This window comes from Colobus angolensis, unplaced genomic scaffold, assembly GCF_000951035.1.
Source record: "Colobus angolensis palliatus isolate OR3802 unplaced genomic scaffold, Cang.pa_1.0 Scaffold183, whole genome shotgun sequence".
NCBI lineage: Eukaryota > Metazoa > Chordata > Mammalia > Primates > Cercopithecidae > Colobus > Colobus angolensis.
In genome coordinates, this window is record NW_012114966.1 from 638,309 (window position 1) to 656,241 (window position 17,933).

Here is a 17,933-nt window from a genome sequence, read left to right on the forward strand (position 1 = left end):
AGGTAGAGATAGGCATGTTTTCTAAATGTTAAGGGAAACTGTGATTATCCTTTTTTTGGCAGTTACAGAGGATAAATGAGAGCTTTTTAAAATATTATGCTATTGTTATGTTTAATAAATAATCCAGTCCAGTTTTCTGAAAATACAGGGGATAGAAGAACAGGTTAAATGATACCATGAAGAAACAATCAGATTCAGAATGTAGGACATCCTACAAAACAACTAGTCTGGACACTTCAGAAATTTAATGTCATTAAAGATGGGAGACTATTCTAGAGTAAATAGATCTAACACCCAAATACCATTATCAAAGTTGGTTGAAAAAGTTTCTAAGATATTCCTTATAACAAATAGTTAAAAAAGTAAGTGCATTTGTCAAAGGAACTTGAATGAATGTGAATTCTTATCAAAATTGAGGAAAAGATAATGGAAAGACAGTGAAATTTGATTGGGACTGGATTTTAGATAACATTGTAGAATGTTTTCAAATTTTCTTAAGTATGATAGTAGCATTATGATTATATGAGATAATATTGTAATTATGTGATACCTGCTGAAATATTTAGAGGTGAAATATGATGTCTGCAAGTTACTTTCATATGAGTCAGCAGAAAAGCAGGTGTGTGTGCAGAATAAGATAGAATAAATATGGTAAAATAAACAATTGTTAATTTGGATGGAGGTTAGAGTTGTAGTTTGTGTATAGTTGTTTTAACTTTTCTATATATTTAATTTTTTTCTTCATCCCCCAATTTTTTAACCCAATGGATCTTTTAGAGACACATCCTAATATTTATTATTATCATTATTATTATTATTTTGAAACGGAGTCTCACTTTGTCACCAGGCGTGGAGTGCAATGGCATGATCTTGGCTCACAGCAACATCTGCCTCCCGGGTTCAAGTGCTTCTCCTGCCTCAGCCTCCCAAGTAGCTGGGATTACAGGCACCCATCACCATGCCTGGCTAATTGTTTTTTGTATTTTTAGTAGAGATGGGGTTTCACCAGGTTGGCCAGGATGGTTTTAATCGCTTGACCTCGTGATCTGCCCGCCTCGGCTTCCCAAAGTAAAATTATTTTTTAAAGCAGCCTTAGGTTTTACAGAAAATTGAGCAAACAGTACAAATAGTTCCCCTCACATACCGATATTCTCCCACTCAAAGTTTCCCTGTGATCAAAATCTTGCTTTACTGTGGTACATTTGTTACAATTGATGAGCCAATACTGGTAAATTGTTAACTAAATTTCATCGTTTAGTGTTCACTCTGTGTGTTGTATAGTTCTGTGGATTTTGACAACTGCATAATGTCATGTATCTACCATTATAGTATCGTAAAGTCCCCGGTGTTAACCTCTTCATTCCCCCTCCCTCTTCTTCCTAGCTACCCACTGATCTTTTAAGTGTCTCTATAATTTAGCCTTTTTCAGAGTATCATGTAATTGGAATTATACAGTATCATTTCCTTTTCAGACTGGATTCTTTCACTGAGAAATATGCATTTAAGTTTCCTTCGTGTCATTCTGTGGCTTGATAACTTATTTCTTGATATTAACATTAAAAAAAAAACCAAAGAGACAGAAAATTTAAAAAAATCTAACAACAAACAACGACATATATACCTTGTTTGGAAGCAGATAGAAGAAACCATCACTGGAAATACATTTTTAAAGATAATTGGGGAAACTGGAATATTTACTGGCTATTTAATATTATGAAATTGCTCTTGACTTTACTAGATGTGGTAATTGAATTGAGGTTATGTTGAAAGTTCTCCTAGGCATTAGAAAGGAAAATAATATTGATACATTTACAAGAAGAAGATATCTGGCTGCTCTTGGAGAGTTTCATGAGGCTCAGACACATCAAAGTTCAGGGAAATGTGAAGCGGGAGCAGTGCAAAGAAAGAAGTATGAGTAAGGAGACTATTTCAGTGCCCATTAAAATACTCTTATTTGGATTCTGTGCTTTTCCTGGGTCTCTGTGTTTTTCGGTTGGGTTTGAGTGTGATGATGGTAACCTAACCACTACTGAGTTGCACACATGTCCAAACTCTGAATAAAAATAGAACTTTCTTAGTCTAAGCCTTTTTTCTGAAGCATGCTAGGACTGAGATCACTCCCTTCCAGGTTCTGAAATTTATTTTTTCCAGTTTGAAAAAAAAAAAAACTAAAAAACGCTTGGATCTGTGAGGGAACTGAAGTGAAGATTTATTTATTCTTGCCATGTCTCTATGGGTGCAATGAAGAGCCTTTCAAAACGCCAATAAGATTTCGGTATATTGAGAGACACTACTTGAAAATACTCAATTTCTATTGCCATCAGCCCGCAAGAAAGCACTGGGATTTTCTTCCAGTTTAGGGGAAAATAAATACTCGGAAGAGACGCGGGGTGGCGCTGCAGCCTTAGAAGTAGCAGAAACAAAGCACCCAGCCGACGCTCCTTCACCCAGATACTCAACTAAAGAAGCAGCAAGCAGGAAGAGGAGGCTGTCTAAGGCGGTCGCTCGGGGAAATCCGGGCCCTAGGATTGTCCAGTCATCCCAGTATCAGCGAGATACGGGGAGATAGAGTCAGCGACAACGTGAGCCCGAGCTGGAGCAGGTTTGATGTGAGACCAGAAGGCAATGGAGGCCGGAGAGGGGAAGGAGCGCATTCCGAAACAAAGGCAAGTCCTGATATTCTTTGCTTTGCTGGGCATAGCTCAGGCTAGTTCCCAGCCTAGGCACTACTCAGTGGCCGAGGAAACGGAGAGTGGCTCCTTTGTGGCCAATTTGTTAAAAGACCTGGGGCTGGAGATAGGAGAACTTGCTGTGAGGGGGGCCAGGGTCGTTTCCAAAGGAAAAAAAATGCATTTGCAGTTCGATAAGCAGACCGGGGATTTGTTGTTAAATGAGAAATTGGACCGGGAGGAGCTGTGCGGCCCCACAGAGCCCTGTGTCTTACCTTTCCAGGTGTTACTAGAAAATCCCTTGCAGTTTTTTCAGGCGGAGCTACGGATTAGGGACATAAATGATCATTCCCCAGTTTTCCTAGACAAAGAAATACTTTTGAAAATTTCAGAAAGTATCACTCCTGGAACTACTTTCTTAATAGAACGTGCCCAGGACTTGGATGTAGGAACCAACGGTCTCCAAAATTACACAATCAGTCCCAATTTCCACTTCCATCTTAATTTACAAGACAGTCTCGATGGCATAATATTACCACAGCTGGTGCTGAACAGAGCACTGGATCGCGAGGAGCAGCCTGAGATCAGGTTAACCCTCACAGCGCTAGATGGCGGGACTCCACCCAGGTCCGGCACGGCGCTGGTACGGATTGAAGTTATGGACATCAATGACAACGTCCCAGAATTTGCAAAGCTGCTCTATGAGGTGCAGATCCCGGAGGACAGCCCTATTGGATCCCAGGTTGCCATCGTCTCTGCCAGGGATTTAGACATTGGAACTAATGGAGAAATATCTTATGCATTTTCCCAAGCCTCTGAAGACATTCGCAAAACGTTTCGATTAAGTGCAAAATCGGGAGAACTCCTTTTAAGACAGAAACTGGATTTCGAATCCATCCAGACGTACACAGTAAATATTCAGGCGACAGATGGTGGGGGCCTATCTGGAACTTGTGTGGTATTTGTCCAAGTGATGGATTTGAATGACAATCCTCCGGAACTGACTATGTCGACACTTATCAATCAGATCCCAGAAAACTTGCAGGACACCCTCATTGCTGTATTCAGCGTTTCAGATCCTGACTCCGGAGACAACGGAAGGACAGTGTGCTCCATCCAAGATGATCTTCCTTTTTTCTTGAAACCTTCTGTTGAGAACTTTTACACTCTGGTGATAAGCACAGCCCTGGACCGGGAGACCAGATCCAAATACAACATCACCATCACCGTCACCGACTTGGGGACACCCAGGCTGAAAATCGAGCACAGCATAACCGTGCTGGTCTCCGACGTCAATGACAACGCCCCCGCCTTCACCCAAACCTTCTACACCCTGTTCGTCCACGAGAACAACAGCCCCGCCTTGCACATCGGCAGCGTCAGCGCCACAGACAGAGACTCAGGTACTAACGCCCAGGTCACCTACTCGCTGCTGCCACCCCAGGACCCTCATCTGCCCCTCACCTCCTTGGTCTCCATCAACGCGGATAACGGCCACCTGTTCGCCCTCAGGTCGCTGGACTACGAAGCCCTGCAGGCATTCGAGTTCCGCGTGCGCGCTGCAGACCACGGCTCCCCGGCGCTGAGCAGCGAGGTGCTGGTGCGCGTGCTGGTGCTGGACACCAACGACAACTCGCCCTTCGTGCTGTACCCGCTGCAGAACGGCTCCGTGCCCTGCACCGAGCTGGTGCCCCGGGCGGCCGAGCCGGGCTACCTGGTGACCAAGGTAGTGGCGGTGGACGGTGACTCGGGCCAGAACGCCTGGCTGTCGTACCAGCTGCTCAAGGCTACGGAGCCCGGGCTGTTCGGTGTGTGGGCGCACAATGGCGAGGTGCGCACCTCCAGGTTGCTGAGCGAGCGCGACGCAGCCAAGCACAGGCTAGTGGTGCTGGTCAAGGACAATGGCGAGCCTCCGCGCTCGGCCACCGCCACGCTACACTTGCTCCTGGTGGACGGCTTCTCCCAGCCCTACCTGCCGCTCGCGGAGGCGGCCCCGGCCCAGGCCCAGGCCAACTCGCTCACCGTCTACCTGGTGGTGGCGTTGGCCTCAGTGTCGTCGCTATTCCTCTTGTCGGTGTTCCTGTTCGTGGCGGTGCGGCTGTGCAGGAGGAGCAGGGCGGCCTCAGTGGGTCGCTGCTCAGTGTCCGAGGGTCCCTTTCCAGGGCATCTGGTGGACGTGAGCGGCACCGAGACCCTGTCCCAGAGCTACCAGTACGAGGTGTGTCTGACTGGAGGCTCCGGAACAAAAGAGTTCAAGTTCCTGAAGCCAATTATCCCCAACTTCGTCGCTCAGGGTGCAGAGAGGGTTAGTGAGGCAAATCCCAGTTTCAGGAAGAGCTCTGAATTCAGTTAAGTGTTAATAAGGATCTACTGAGGCTAGTCTCATTTAATTTGTGGAAAGTCCTTTTTCACTGCTTTGCCCATTGGAGGTGTCTCCTTTTATTAGAACGTAACTATCTTATTCCAATTCTATGCATGTTACTGGTATTTATAAAGTAGGAGTTTTTGCGGTATAATGAATGTAAATTTTCTTTGTATTCTAATTGTTGGTTAGTTTCATTGCAATTTAATTGCATTTAAAGTGTAAATTTTGTATTTTCAGAAATCTTTAAGTTAGAGCATCTTTTCCAGACCTCACAGTCCGTGGTCCTAGATAATTTTGAAGTCCTACATTTGAAAATATTCGTTATCATTACATGAGTTATATTTTCCAACCCAGAATATTTGTGTTTGTTATATCCTCTTAGGCTAGTGTAAATTCTGTCCTGTGAATTCACATTGGCTAACCCTTTACATAGGTATATTTATGAATAATATAGCAAGCACCGTCCTTACATTTTTCAATATACGTACTTTTTTTTTTTTTTTTTTTTGAGAAGGAGTTTTGCTCTTGTTGCCCAGGCTGGAGTGGAGTGCAGTGGCGCAATCTCGGCTTGCCGCAACCTCTGCCTCCCAGGTTCAAGCGATTCTCCTGCCTCAGCCTCCCAAGTAGCTGGGATTACAGGCATGAGTCATTATGCCCGGCTAATTTTGTATTTGTAGTAGAGACAGGGTTTCTCCATGTTGGTCAGGCTGGTCTTGAACTCCTGACCTCAGGTGATCTGCCCACTTCAGCCTCCCAAAGTGCTGGATTAAGGGCATGAGCCACCGCCCCCAGGCCCAATATATATACTTCTTAAAATATTGACGTATAAAAAGTATTAGTCTTTAGAGATTGTAAGAATTCTAACTGTTGGATTCTACAAGGCATTAACATTGTAAGTGCTCTAATAAATTTTTGTCAAAAATCAATCATTAATATTCTAAAATGTAGATAAATAATACACGTCTAGCAGTTTTCAAAGTCATGCTAATTCATCATGCTTTCTCTTTCAAATAGCTTTTTAAGAGCCCTCTGCTTATTCCAGTCCCCCCATTAAAATCTTTTAAAATTATTAATAATCTATTAACATTGAGCACTTCATTAAAATCCAAAAAATATGAGGGAGTACATGTCCTTGTCCTTGACCTTTAGAAACCTCAAATATAGCTTGGTATTGCTGTTTTTAACATTTTCTGGAGCATTTAGGATTCACTTAGAAATAAGCCTTTTTGGAGAAAAATGTATCTAGCACCACTCACTTTTTCCACTAGCTACTTCTATTTTTCCCCCTTTCATTTCCCTAGACTTCTCAATGCTTTTTTATAAAGGTTCTTGAGTTCTGTTTCTCAACAGCTCCCTCATTTATTGCATGATCCATACAGTCACGGGAACATTATAGGTTCTTAATAAAATTTTTGAATGATTGAAAGAGAGAAAAGTATTTTACCTGTGATATATTGATATTTATAAATATATAAACTAAATTTATAACTTATTTATAAAGATATAAACTAAAACACTTAAAGGAAAACGTTTTGCTAGAACCAAATACTCTTCGGTGTACAATGAATTACAATTTTTTTATTAATTGAATTGGTCACCGTTGTTCAAACATGCAGTTATCATTCTGTTGTTGCTTTCCTTCAACATATTTTTCCTTTTTCTCTTAATGCTTAAATTGAGCCTCCTCTCCTGTCCACTGGCTTAAGAAATACAGATGAAATTGTGGTTTTTGATTTTGTTACTTAAATTTCCTTCCATAGTTCCCTAAATGACTCACCCAACTGTTTTCATTTCTTGCAGTTTACTTTCTGATCCATACATTAAAACAAATCTTAATTCTTAATGTTACTCAGTCTATCTTTACATTTTTATATGATTTTTACATACATTTGAATGAGCTTTCCTATTAAAATTGTAATATTAACTTTGAAGGCCTTGTTTTGAGATTAGCAGTGGGGTAGAGCGCTGTGTTGGTATCAAAAGTCTCTGATCAACCAACTCATTACCTGTAGGATTTTGGATAAGTCACAAAGTTTCTCTTCTTCTACCCCAAATGATAACAGGTATTTGAATAGCTTGCAGTTATACTCAATATAAAGACAAAAAAGTGAAATTGCTATTATTTTTAGTATCACTAGTATTAAGAGCAAACATTCTTGATAATTGTGTAGAAGTACAAAAGAGGCTACATTGAACACATATTTGCATTGTTTTATTTCTCTACCAACAACCTTGCAATGGCTTCCTTTTGTTCTCAGAATAAAATCCAAGCACCCATTATTTGGCCTTGGTTTACCTTTTCAGCCTTCCTTTCCACTTACTCTTGAGACATTAAGTTTTGTATTCACTGTCCTTCATTCATTATCTCTTAATAGCTATGCTTCGCTCTCTCAGGGCCTTCACACATTCTACAGTCTTAGCTTGGCACATTTCTCCTATTTCATGTTTCAGATTAAATGGTGCACCTTGGGGGAAACTTTCTTAATCACTCTCCATTAACGTAGGTCCCCATATTGCATACTTTCAGTGCACTCAGTACCTTTTCTATGTAGCACTTTTCACACTGTTTAAACATCTGTTTAAAGACTGTACACCCACTAGATGGAAAATTGTTATAAGATATACAGACATTGTCTTCTTACCACCACTTGCCTAACTTCTACAGACTCAACAATTATCTGTGGAAACAAGCTAATACAGATGAAATGAATAATTGTATATTTGCTCTGAAATAAGAAGAGAAAGCACTTTAAGTGTTCCTTGAGCGTGATAATGTGGAAGAAATTAGGCATTTGTAGCCCTCCGGATCCACCTCTGACATGATGTATTTTCCTTTTTACCACCTTGCAGGAGGTGTCTTTTCCTTTTATTTTTCTGGTATAGGCAATTCGGACTCATTTCACAAAGTTTAGAAAAAAAAGAAAAACATAAATAGGATAGTGAAGCATGCTATCATCTAGAGAAAAAATCTTTTGAAGTTTGTGTGTAATTATTACAGAAGGGGAGGGGTAAGCTAGTGTCTGTACACTTCCGCTAAATCATGTAAATGAGGACTCTACCAGGAAGAATCGCTGCTCTTAGATAAGAGCGCATTTTATTTCCCTACATTGCATGTATTTAATTCATATAACATGAGAAACTCCTCCAGTAGCGTCAACCAGGGTTGATAAGAATAAATGATGAAGCAAAACAAAAACACCTTCTCCAAGATTTTGAAACTGCAAGCGAACGCATGGTGGCGCTGTTGACTAAGAAGGCGAATTAAACCACGGGCATTGTGCATGCTTGGTGACACACGGATCCAGTGTGGTAAACCAGGGGCTGTGAGCCCAGGCAGATTTTTGAGTCAGCAAGTCTGAGCCTCTGGAAAGGCTTATTGACTAGGCCGTCTGCAAAGGTTGTGGGGCAAAAGACTGTTTCCCAGCGCTGTCTGAGGTTCAGCTTGGAGACATTCCCAAGAAAAGCGTGACGGAAAGTGCAATGGAGGCGGGAGGAGAGCGATTTCTTAGACAAAGGCAAGTCCTGCTTCTCTTTGTTTTTCTGGGAGGGTCTCTGGCTGGGTCCGAGTCAAGACGCTATTCTGTGGCTGAGGAAAAAGAGAAGGGCTTTTTAATAGCCAACCTAGCAAAGGATCTGGGGCTAAGGGTAGAGGAACTGGCCGCGAGGGGAGCCCAAGTTGTGTCCAAAGGGAACAAACAGCATTTTCAGCTCAGTCATCAGACAGGTGATTTGCTTCTGAATGAGAAATTGGACCGGGAGGAGCTATGCGGCCCCACAGAACCATGCATACTGCATTTTCAGATATTACTGCAAAACCCTTTGCGGTTTGTTACAAACGAGCTCCATATCATAGATGTAAATGACCATTCTCCGGTATTCTTTGAAAATGAAATGCATCTGAAAATCCTAGAAAGCACTCTACCAGGAGCAGTAATTCCTTTGGGAAATGCTGAGGACTTGGATGTGGGAAGAAACAGCCTCCAAAACTACACTATCACTCCGAATTCCCACTTCCACGTACTCACTCGCAGTCGTAGGGACGGAAGGAAGTACCCGGAACTAGTACTGGATAAAGCGCTGGATCGGGAGGAGCAGCCGGAGCTCAGCTTAATGCTCACTGCGCTGGACGGCGGCGCTCCCCCTCGGTCTGGGACAGCCCGGATAAACATCCAGGTCTTAGATATAAACGACAATGCACCAGAATTTGCACAGCCGCTCTATGAGGTTGCAGTTCTAGAGAATACCCCCGTTAACTCTGTCATTGTCACAGTCTCGGCTTCTGATTTAGATACAGGAAGTTTTGGGACAATATCATACGCATTTTTTCATGCTTCTGAAGAAATTCGCAAAACTTTTCAGCTAAATCCAATTACTGGTGATATGCAACTAGTCAAATATTTGAATTTTGAAGCGATTAATAGTTATGAAGTCGACATCGAGGCCACGGATGGCGGAGGCCTATCGGGAAAGTCTACAGTCATAGTCCAGGTGGTTGATGTCAACGACAACCCACCGGAACTGACCTTGTCTTCAGTAAACAGCCCTATCCCCGAGAACTCCGCAGAGACTGTACTGGCTGTTTTCAGTGTTTCTGATCTAGACTCTGGAGACAACGGAAGAGTGGTGTGTTCCATTGAGAACAATCTCCCCTTCGTCCTGAAACCATCCGTAGAGAATTTTTACACCCTCATGTCAGAAGGCGCACTGGACAGAGAGACCAGATCCGAGTACAACATCACCATCACCGTCACTGATTTGGGGACACCCAGGATGAAAACCAAGTACAACATAACCGTGCTGATCTCCGACGTCAATGACAACGCCCCCGCCTTCACCCAAACCTCCTACACCCTGTTGGTGCGCGAGAACAACAGCCCCGCCCTGCACATCGGCAGCGTCAGCGCCACAGACAGAGACTCAGGTACCAACGCCCAGGTCACCTACTCGCTGCTGCCACCCCAGGACCCGCACCTGCCCCTCGCCTCCCTGGTCTCCATCAACGCGGACAACGGCCACCTGTTCGCCCTCAGGTCGCTGGACTACGAGGCCCTGCAGGCGTTCGAGTTCCGCGTGGGCGCCACAGACCACGGCTCCCCGGCGCTGAGCAGCGAGGCGCTGGTGCGCGTGCTGGTGCTGGACACCAACGACAACTCGCCCTTCGTGCTGTATCCGCTGCAGAACGGCTCCGCGCCCTGCACCGAGCTGGTGCCCCGAGCGGCCGAGCCGGGCTACCTGGTGACCAAGGTGGTGGCGGTGGACGGCGACTCGGGCCAGAACGCCTGGCTGTCCTACCAGCTGCTAAAGGCCACGGAGCCCGGGCTGTTTGGTGTGTGGGCGCACAATGGCGAGGTGCGCACCGCCAGGCTGCTGAGCGAGCGCGACGCGGCCAAGCACAGGCTGGTGGTGCTGGTCAAGGACAATGGCGAGCCTCCGCGCTCGGCCACTGCCACGCTGCACTTGCTCCTGGTGGACGGCTTCTCCCAGCCCTACCTACCTCTCCCGGAGGCGGCCCCGGCCCAGGCCCAGGCCGACTCTCTCACCGTCTACCTGGTGGTGGCGTTGGCCTCGGTGTCGTCGCTATTCCTCTTGTCGGTGCTCCTGTTTGTGGCGGTGCGGCTGTGCAGGAGGAGCAGGGCGGCCTCAGTGGGTCGCTGCTCGGTGCCCGAGGGCCTCTTTCCAGGGCATCTGGTGGACGTGAGCGGCACCGAGACCCTGTCCCAGAGCTACCAGTACGAGGTGTGTCTGACTGGAGGCTCCGGAACAAAAGAGTTCAAGTTCCTGAAGCCAATTATCCCCAATTTCGTTGCTCAGGGTGCAGAGAGGGTTAGTGAGGCAAATCCCAGTTTCAGGAAGAGCTTTGAATTCAGTTAAGTGTTAGTAAGGATCTACTGAGCTTCGTCTCAGTTAATCTGTGGAAAGTCCTTTTTTACTGCTTTACCTATTGGAGAATTCTCTTTTGGTATGGTTCAAGGCAAGTAGCAAGAGTAGAGCAAAATTTCAAATCTGGGGATGGCTTAGCTTTCATTAACAGAACTGGAAAATAGTTGTTTGGCTCTGAATGTTTTGTATTTCAATCAAGAATCCTTAGTCGATAGAACATTTTGTTTATATATTGATTCTACTTTTTCTGTAGTTAATCCATGCATACTCTCCTTTCATCCTAGCTTGCCAACGCAGTCTTAATTCGCCTTCTTTTTTCTAATGGGGAGCAAAAAGGAATTCATTATCTTTTAATAGTAATTTCAAATAGCTTATTAAAATAACTCCTTTCAATTTTTATATTATAAAGCAATGTAGAGAGAGTTCCAAACCACCAATTTTATAATTTCCCTTGTTGAATATATTCACATAATGTGTTGTATAATATGCCCAAAGCAGCTTTGTCTATGGTTAACGAAGTTTTGAGAATAGACAATAATGTGTTTTCTTTAATTTATAGTAATATATCATCTTTTTAGGGATGTAGTACTCAAATGAAAGTAATTTAGTTCATTTTCTGTGTTGACATTTGCAATTAATATTTCAATATTTTATGTGCTTATATTGGCCAAAATATGGACACAAATATAGACTAATATGGATAATTACCCTTAGAAGTTTGTCTAAAGTGTGTTCATGATGACTGAGGAAAAAAATTAAACCTATGCCATTTTAAAAACTGACTGTTCTTTTCCATTTGACACAAAAACATTGTTTAGTAAGACATTTGGTGGAATGACAATTATTTGTTTCATAAATTCTGAGATGTGTTATCAATCTGAGAGCCAATATTTAATTTCAAGAAAATACATGGGTATATGATATCTAAATGCTTCATGGTAAAAGTGATATCCTATCCAGTTCTACTTTATAATTAATATGTACTTGCCACTTGTATGGTGATATAGGAGAAAGATACTTTCTTTTTTTGCTGTCTTGGTTCCCTCCTTCAGATTTTAACCTGATATGATTTAAGATTATATATGATCTTTCTGGGATAGGAACTGTCCATCCATATCAGCACCCTGCCTCCTACAATGTAATTAAAAGAAGATGTACAAGAATAGAAAGTTCTAAAAAGGAGAAGGCAATATCGTTGTGAAACTCTAAATTAGCTACAACAAAGAATAAAATCTGGAAGCAACCAAAACATTTAATCTTATGGTTATCTTGAGTAAAATCAAAAAACTTATTTTAAGCAACAAAATATTTAGCTCCTAATTAGGGAATTGTATTAGGAAAAAATTAATTTTCTTCTTATAAGCATTTCCTCATCCACAGAACATCTATATATCTTCCTAGGAATTAAATACTCATGACTAGAGAAAAGAGAATTTCTCAAAGATTTAAAAAATTCCCCAAAAAGCAAGAGTTTAAGATTGACATGCTTTCAAACATATGTTAAAGTGTAGTTATTATCACATTTAAGTGGTGTCATTTTATGTAACTGAGCATCAAATGCATAAACTCTTTTTTTAAAAATCTTTTGAGACAGGGTCTTGCTCTGTTGCCCAGGCTGGAATGCAGTGGTACAATCATGGCTCACTGCAGTCTCAGTCTCCTGGGCTCAAGGGATCTGACCATTTTAGCCTCCAGAGTAGCTGGGACGACAGGTGTGTGCCACCACACCCAGCTATTTAACAACAACAAAAAATTTATTTGTAGAAATGGGGTTTCTCCATGTTGCCCAGGTTGGTCTGGAACTCCTGTGCTCAAGGGATCCTCCTGCCTCCACTTCCCAAAGTGCTAGGATTACAGGTATGAACCACCATACGCAGCCAAATGTGTGAATCTTTAATAGTTAGAGGAAAATTAATATAATATTTCCTTTCACTTTAAGTAGAATCTGGCTGTTTTGGTCAGATATTTTTCTTCTTTGCATATGTAGCTGATTTTCCATGAATATCAGGAAGAGGCATAGAATTCTTATCAAGATTTATCTCTCTTTGATTACCTTAGTCCCAGGTGGTATCAGAGCCAGGGAAGTATTCAACTGTGGAAAATATAGAGGGCAGTTCGTTTGGGGACTAATATGGTAAATGATCAGAGACTAAAGTTCAAAAGGCAATATGCTGAGTCATTTAGACACTGAAGATAGAAGAACAGATACCATTAGTAATGTAGTTTTTAGATGTACTGGACTTATACATTGTTGAGAAAATGAATAGAATTTAGCAAAGCCAGAAAAGATAATCTAGACTAAATTTGAAGATGGGAAGCAATCACATCTTACTCTTGGTTCAAACCTGCTTCTCTTTCAGGGCAGTTAGAAACGTTTTACCCTTTTATTTGAAGACAACTTCCAAAAATGTATTCACCTGGATATTTCATTAAATATAGAGAGAGTACCACATGTACAGTACTAACTAATGTTGCAACGTTTTGGAATTCCAGAAACTAAAAGCCTGGCACAAGGTAAAAGGGATGACTTTATATATTATTAATAATTTTCTAGTAATTTTTCTTCTAGGCAGGCTAATTCATTATTGTAAAATATTTACAAATTGATCTCACCAGTATTCCAATTGTCAAAAAGTAAGAGAAAGAAAAATTTCACTCCCTTTCCGCATTCTAGAATATGTAAAATGACCTTAGTAGACTCTAAGCAACTTGAAGGTAGCGTCTGTTTCTGGTTTATTAATAGTGGTATTTCCAGCAAATAGCACAATGCCTCATTCATAGGAGATGCTCAGTTTATATTTGTTAAATAAATACATTTTAAATTATTTGGTAAATAAAATAATGTTCTAAGGAATTACAAACTTGTTTATTTGGACCTGATCTACACATTGAATTTTAAAAGAACTATATATTCAGAAAGGGATGGAGTATAAAGAATAATACCCTATAGAGCCAATTTTTTATTTAATGTCTCCCTTTGCATTTTGAGACTTGTGGAAGCTTGGAGAACTGTAAAATTATGTATTAATCTCCAAGTTGGTTCTAAATTGAGCTTATTTGTATCTTTGATTTCAGGAAAAAAGAAGAAATTAAATGTAAGATTTTTTTGTACATCAAATAAACTTTCTGAAATTGGTATTTAAGTTATCTGACCTCTAATTGGTACTTCTATTGAACTTGGATTAGTCTTTTCTTTTTTTTTTTTGGAGACGGAGTCTAGCTCTGTCGCCCAGGCTGGAGTGCAGTGGCGCGAGTAGCTCAGGATGGTCTCGATCTCCTGACCTCGTGATCCACCCGTCTCGGCCTCCCAAAGTGCTGGGATTACAGGCTTGAGCCACCGCGCCCGGCCCGGATTAGTCTTAATGACATCAAGATTAAATAAAATTTTCAAGATCCCAAAGGCTTAAATTTTTTTAAGTAGTCAATCATTCATTTATTTTCAAAACATAATTCTCGATCATGTGCATACTCCCTTCTTCTCTCTACAGATACATTAGTTCGGAAATAACTTAAATATTTCCTTGACATTCACAATCTAGTTTTTAACACTGAAAATCAAAGTGATACAAATGAATTTTAAATTTTTATATGGGGTTGTTATAAGACTAAGCTATATTCAAATATCAATCATTAAAACTAGTGAGGCCACTGGCTATACCACCATACTTTTCATAAATCTTCTTTGATGAATAAATTCTACTTCCTTACAAAAGAAGACTCTGTTTAAAAAAAAATAACAGCTTTTCTCTATATCCCCCTACTTTATTCTGGAAACATCTTTTGCTTCTTAAAGTAATTGTTAGATTTTTTTAAGCCAGAAATCTGTTAGTCCTAATTATGAATTATTTTTAATGTCAAATATGCATATGGTTAATCAATAGTTTGCTTGATCATAGATTCAAAATTTTAAGCTTTTTTTCCTTCTATTCTCTAGGTATTCAACACATTGATGAAAAGTACAATGTCAGTCTACTTCTCATTCTTTTATCCGTAAACTTCTTTACTATCTTTTAGGTTTTTTCATTTATTCTTGCTGTTCTGATATATATGGTAGGCCCCAACCTGAGATTCACATAACGTACTGCATTTTTTTCTTTGAGAAATTACAATTTTCTTTTAAAAACTTTCATTTGGCAAGTTTTCACAACTATTTGCTCTTGTTTCACAATTGCTATTTCCTTGTTTGAGTCTTTTAAGTTCTTTCCATATTGTTTCAAATTTCTATTTCTTATAGTAGATAAAACAACTTTTATTTGTTGAGTCTGTTTTTTGTGGTGTTAATCTTCATTTGCTTGGTGATATTTTATCAAGAACTTATCTCTTATTGGAAGCTTCTTTCACAGTAGCACTTGTTTTGACAATCTTGGGGAAGGGAGGAAGAAGAGGGGTCTCAAGGTGGTTTCACCCTGGCCTCTGCAAACCCAAGCCTCCATTTAAAAGCTTAGCTCAACTTTGCCACACCCAGGTAAAAGTTCTGGACCAAGCACTAAAAATATATTTGAGATGGGATCCACGCTCTTTTGGGTGGTATTGTTCTGCATTTACTCAATGAGGCAAAAATCTCAGGGAATGTCATTGCTTCTTGGTTGTCATGGTTTCTGCTAAGGCTATAGACATGGAAGCTAATGGAGAAATTTAAAATGTTTCAATCTTCAGAGTAAACAAGTTGATTTTTAGGAAAACTGAACTGTAGCTGAAGCAATTAACACATGGGGACTATATGGAAAACATCATGGTCTTGATTCAAGTTACAGCATTCATGGTAATGCTCAGAAAAATAATAACATAATCCAAGATTCCACTGATTAGTGGTTGCTATTTTTTTCTTTTTTTTAAGAAAATAGCTTGGGACTCTGGTGATAATGCAAAATGGGCTTGCTCCTTCCAAGGCAATCTCCTCATGAAACCATTTGTCAAAAATTAGTGTTCTGGGTCTGGGAACAGTGGCTCATGCCTTTAATCCCAGCACTTAGGGAGGCCTAGACAGGAGGATTGCTTGAACTCAGGAGTTCAACAACAGCCTCAGAGACATAGTGAGACTCTGTCTCTACAAAAAATTTTAAAAATTGGCTGGGTGTGGTGGCATGCACTTGAGTTCCTAGGTACTGAAGAGGCTGAGGTGGGAGGATCTTTGAGCCCAGGAAGTTGAGGCTGCAGCAAGCCACGATCATGCTCTAGCCTGGGTGATACAGCCAGACTCTATCTCAAAAAATAAAATTATTTTTGTAACAGAGAAGTCAGGGCTCTGTACCATCTCTTACTAGGGTGGAATCTAACATGCAGAAATATAGCACAACATAATCATACTGTTCTTCAACACTGTCAACAACTCCCTGACCCAAACCTCATATACCTTATTAGTTAAAAAATAAAAAGTCCTACTCAGAATGCTGATAGTATCACTGCCAAAAACAGAGACTATCTAGGGACTAATACCTAAGTCACTTTCCCACAGCTGCCCAAGGACATATTCCTCAGCCCTCTCGGTATCCATCAGCATGGACAATGGAACCTGTGTGCTTTGATGTCCCTGGATTTTGAGATTCTTGAAGAGTTTGAGTTCTAAATGTGTCTGGGGCTTTCTGGAGTTGAGCATCAAGATGTGGAGATCCTGGATGACACACAACTGTAATAGCTAGATAATAAAGAAAATTTATTACAAAACAATTCTATATTATGTACTGAGCTGTCCAGGTAGAAAAAAGTGGTAACACAGATGATGACTTGGGCTAGAACCCATGACTATTTTATTGGCGATTCAAGGCCTCAGAGCCCTGGATGTTAGCATGTAGGCCCACAACCTGGAAGTACAGAGTATGTGAAGCACATGTAGGCTCCTAAAAGACAACCACAACCAGGCACAAGCTGGTGCTGTTATTAAGGACAACTGGAAGCCACCTTTATTTGCCATGATCGTCCTACACCTGGTCTAGGACTTACCCTAGTCTTCTCTTCCATTCCTTTAACCACCCATAAAAGAATTTCCATTTTCTTGATCACTGATTTGACTCAGGCTTCTTTCTCTTTCAATTCTCTCTGTTCCTGTGCTACTCAGATGTGGAGGGTCAACTGGGAAACTTCAGTGTACTGCTGCTCAAAAGAAGGCCTCTTCCTGAGCATTTTGGGAGTATCAACACCACTGGGATTTAGTTCTAGAGTTTTCAATGTGAGAAGTTTCTGGAATATCAGAAACAAATATCAAATTTCAAAAGCCGATTTTCTCTAATTAATGTGAGCTATCTATGAGGAAAGACTTTTAAAAAAAATTTAACTTCTAGAACAATGTGGGATTTATTTTTAAAAAAGAAATTGTATTCTCTAAATTGTATCTTTCTGAGGTTTTTTGTTTAAATTTCTTTATTTCTGAGGAAATGAGTTTCTTCATCCCAAATGTTTCAATTTTATTTAATTTAAAGTAGGTAACTGGCAATGTTGAAGTTTCATTGTCTATGTTTGTTATTATGAAAAAGGGTATTGCATATTTTACTGCAATTTTAAAAAAGAATATATTCTGAACATCAGTGAAAATGGTAGAGAGTGAACCTCCGAAAAATCTCTTCTTCAGGAAAGCAGTGAGGAAACTGAGAGAAATTGTCAAAATCAACTGTTTCAGAACTCTGAAATTTAAACAAAGGTGTGCAGCAACTTAGGGAGAATTTATTGAGGAAAAAACGGTCTGATTCTTGGTTAAAAACGGTGGTTTTTGTGGCGTTTTAACTGGCCTATTTCCATCTCCATCTCTCTAGCCTCTTAGAAGCCTTTAAAATTAACAATTTACAATCACAGTGAAAATCAGCAGCTTGGCAGCCACCAGAGGAAACAGAATAGCACCACAAAGAATTGCTATTATTTGATCTGTTTTGTTGACTCCCTGGAGGGCTCCACTTGGAAGGCTGTCTTTAACTGCCTTGAATCAGAGCTTGTCTAGTGCAAAAAGTCTGGGTGACAGAGCAAGACCCTGTCTCGAAAAAAAAGAAAAAAACAGGAAGAAAAGGAAGGAAGGAAGGAAGGAAAGGAGA

The 17,933-nt window shown here is 40.9% G+C and overlaps 1 protein-coding gene across 1 annotated transcript in view; it reads left to right on the forward strand.

Moving 5' to 3' along the window:
* Positions 1 to 2,418: 2,418 nt before the first annotated feature.
* The window catches only part of LOC105510144, a 27,725-nt gene continuing 12,210 nt past the window's right edge, over positions 2,419 to 17,933 (forward strand). Inside the window, exons 1-2 of the mRNA XM_011939775.1 lie at positions 2,419 to 4,974; positions 8,419 to 10,900. Coding sequence (XP_011795165.1) covers positions 2,626 to 4,974; positions 8,419 to 10,900 — 4,831 coding nt within the window. The 5' untranslated portion in view covers positions 2,419 to 2,625. The remainder of the gene's footprint in view (positions 4,975 to 8,418; positions 10,901 to 17,933) is intronic.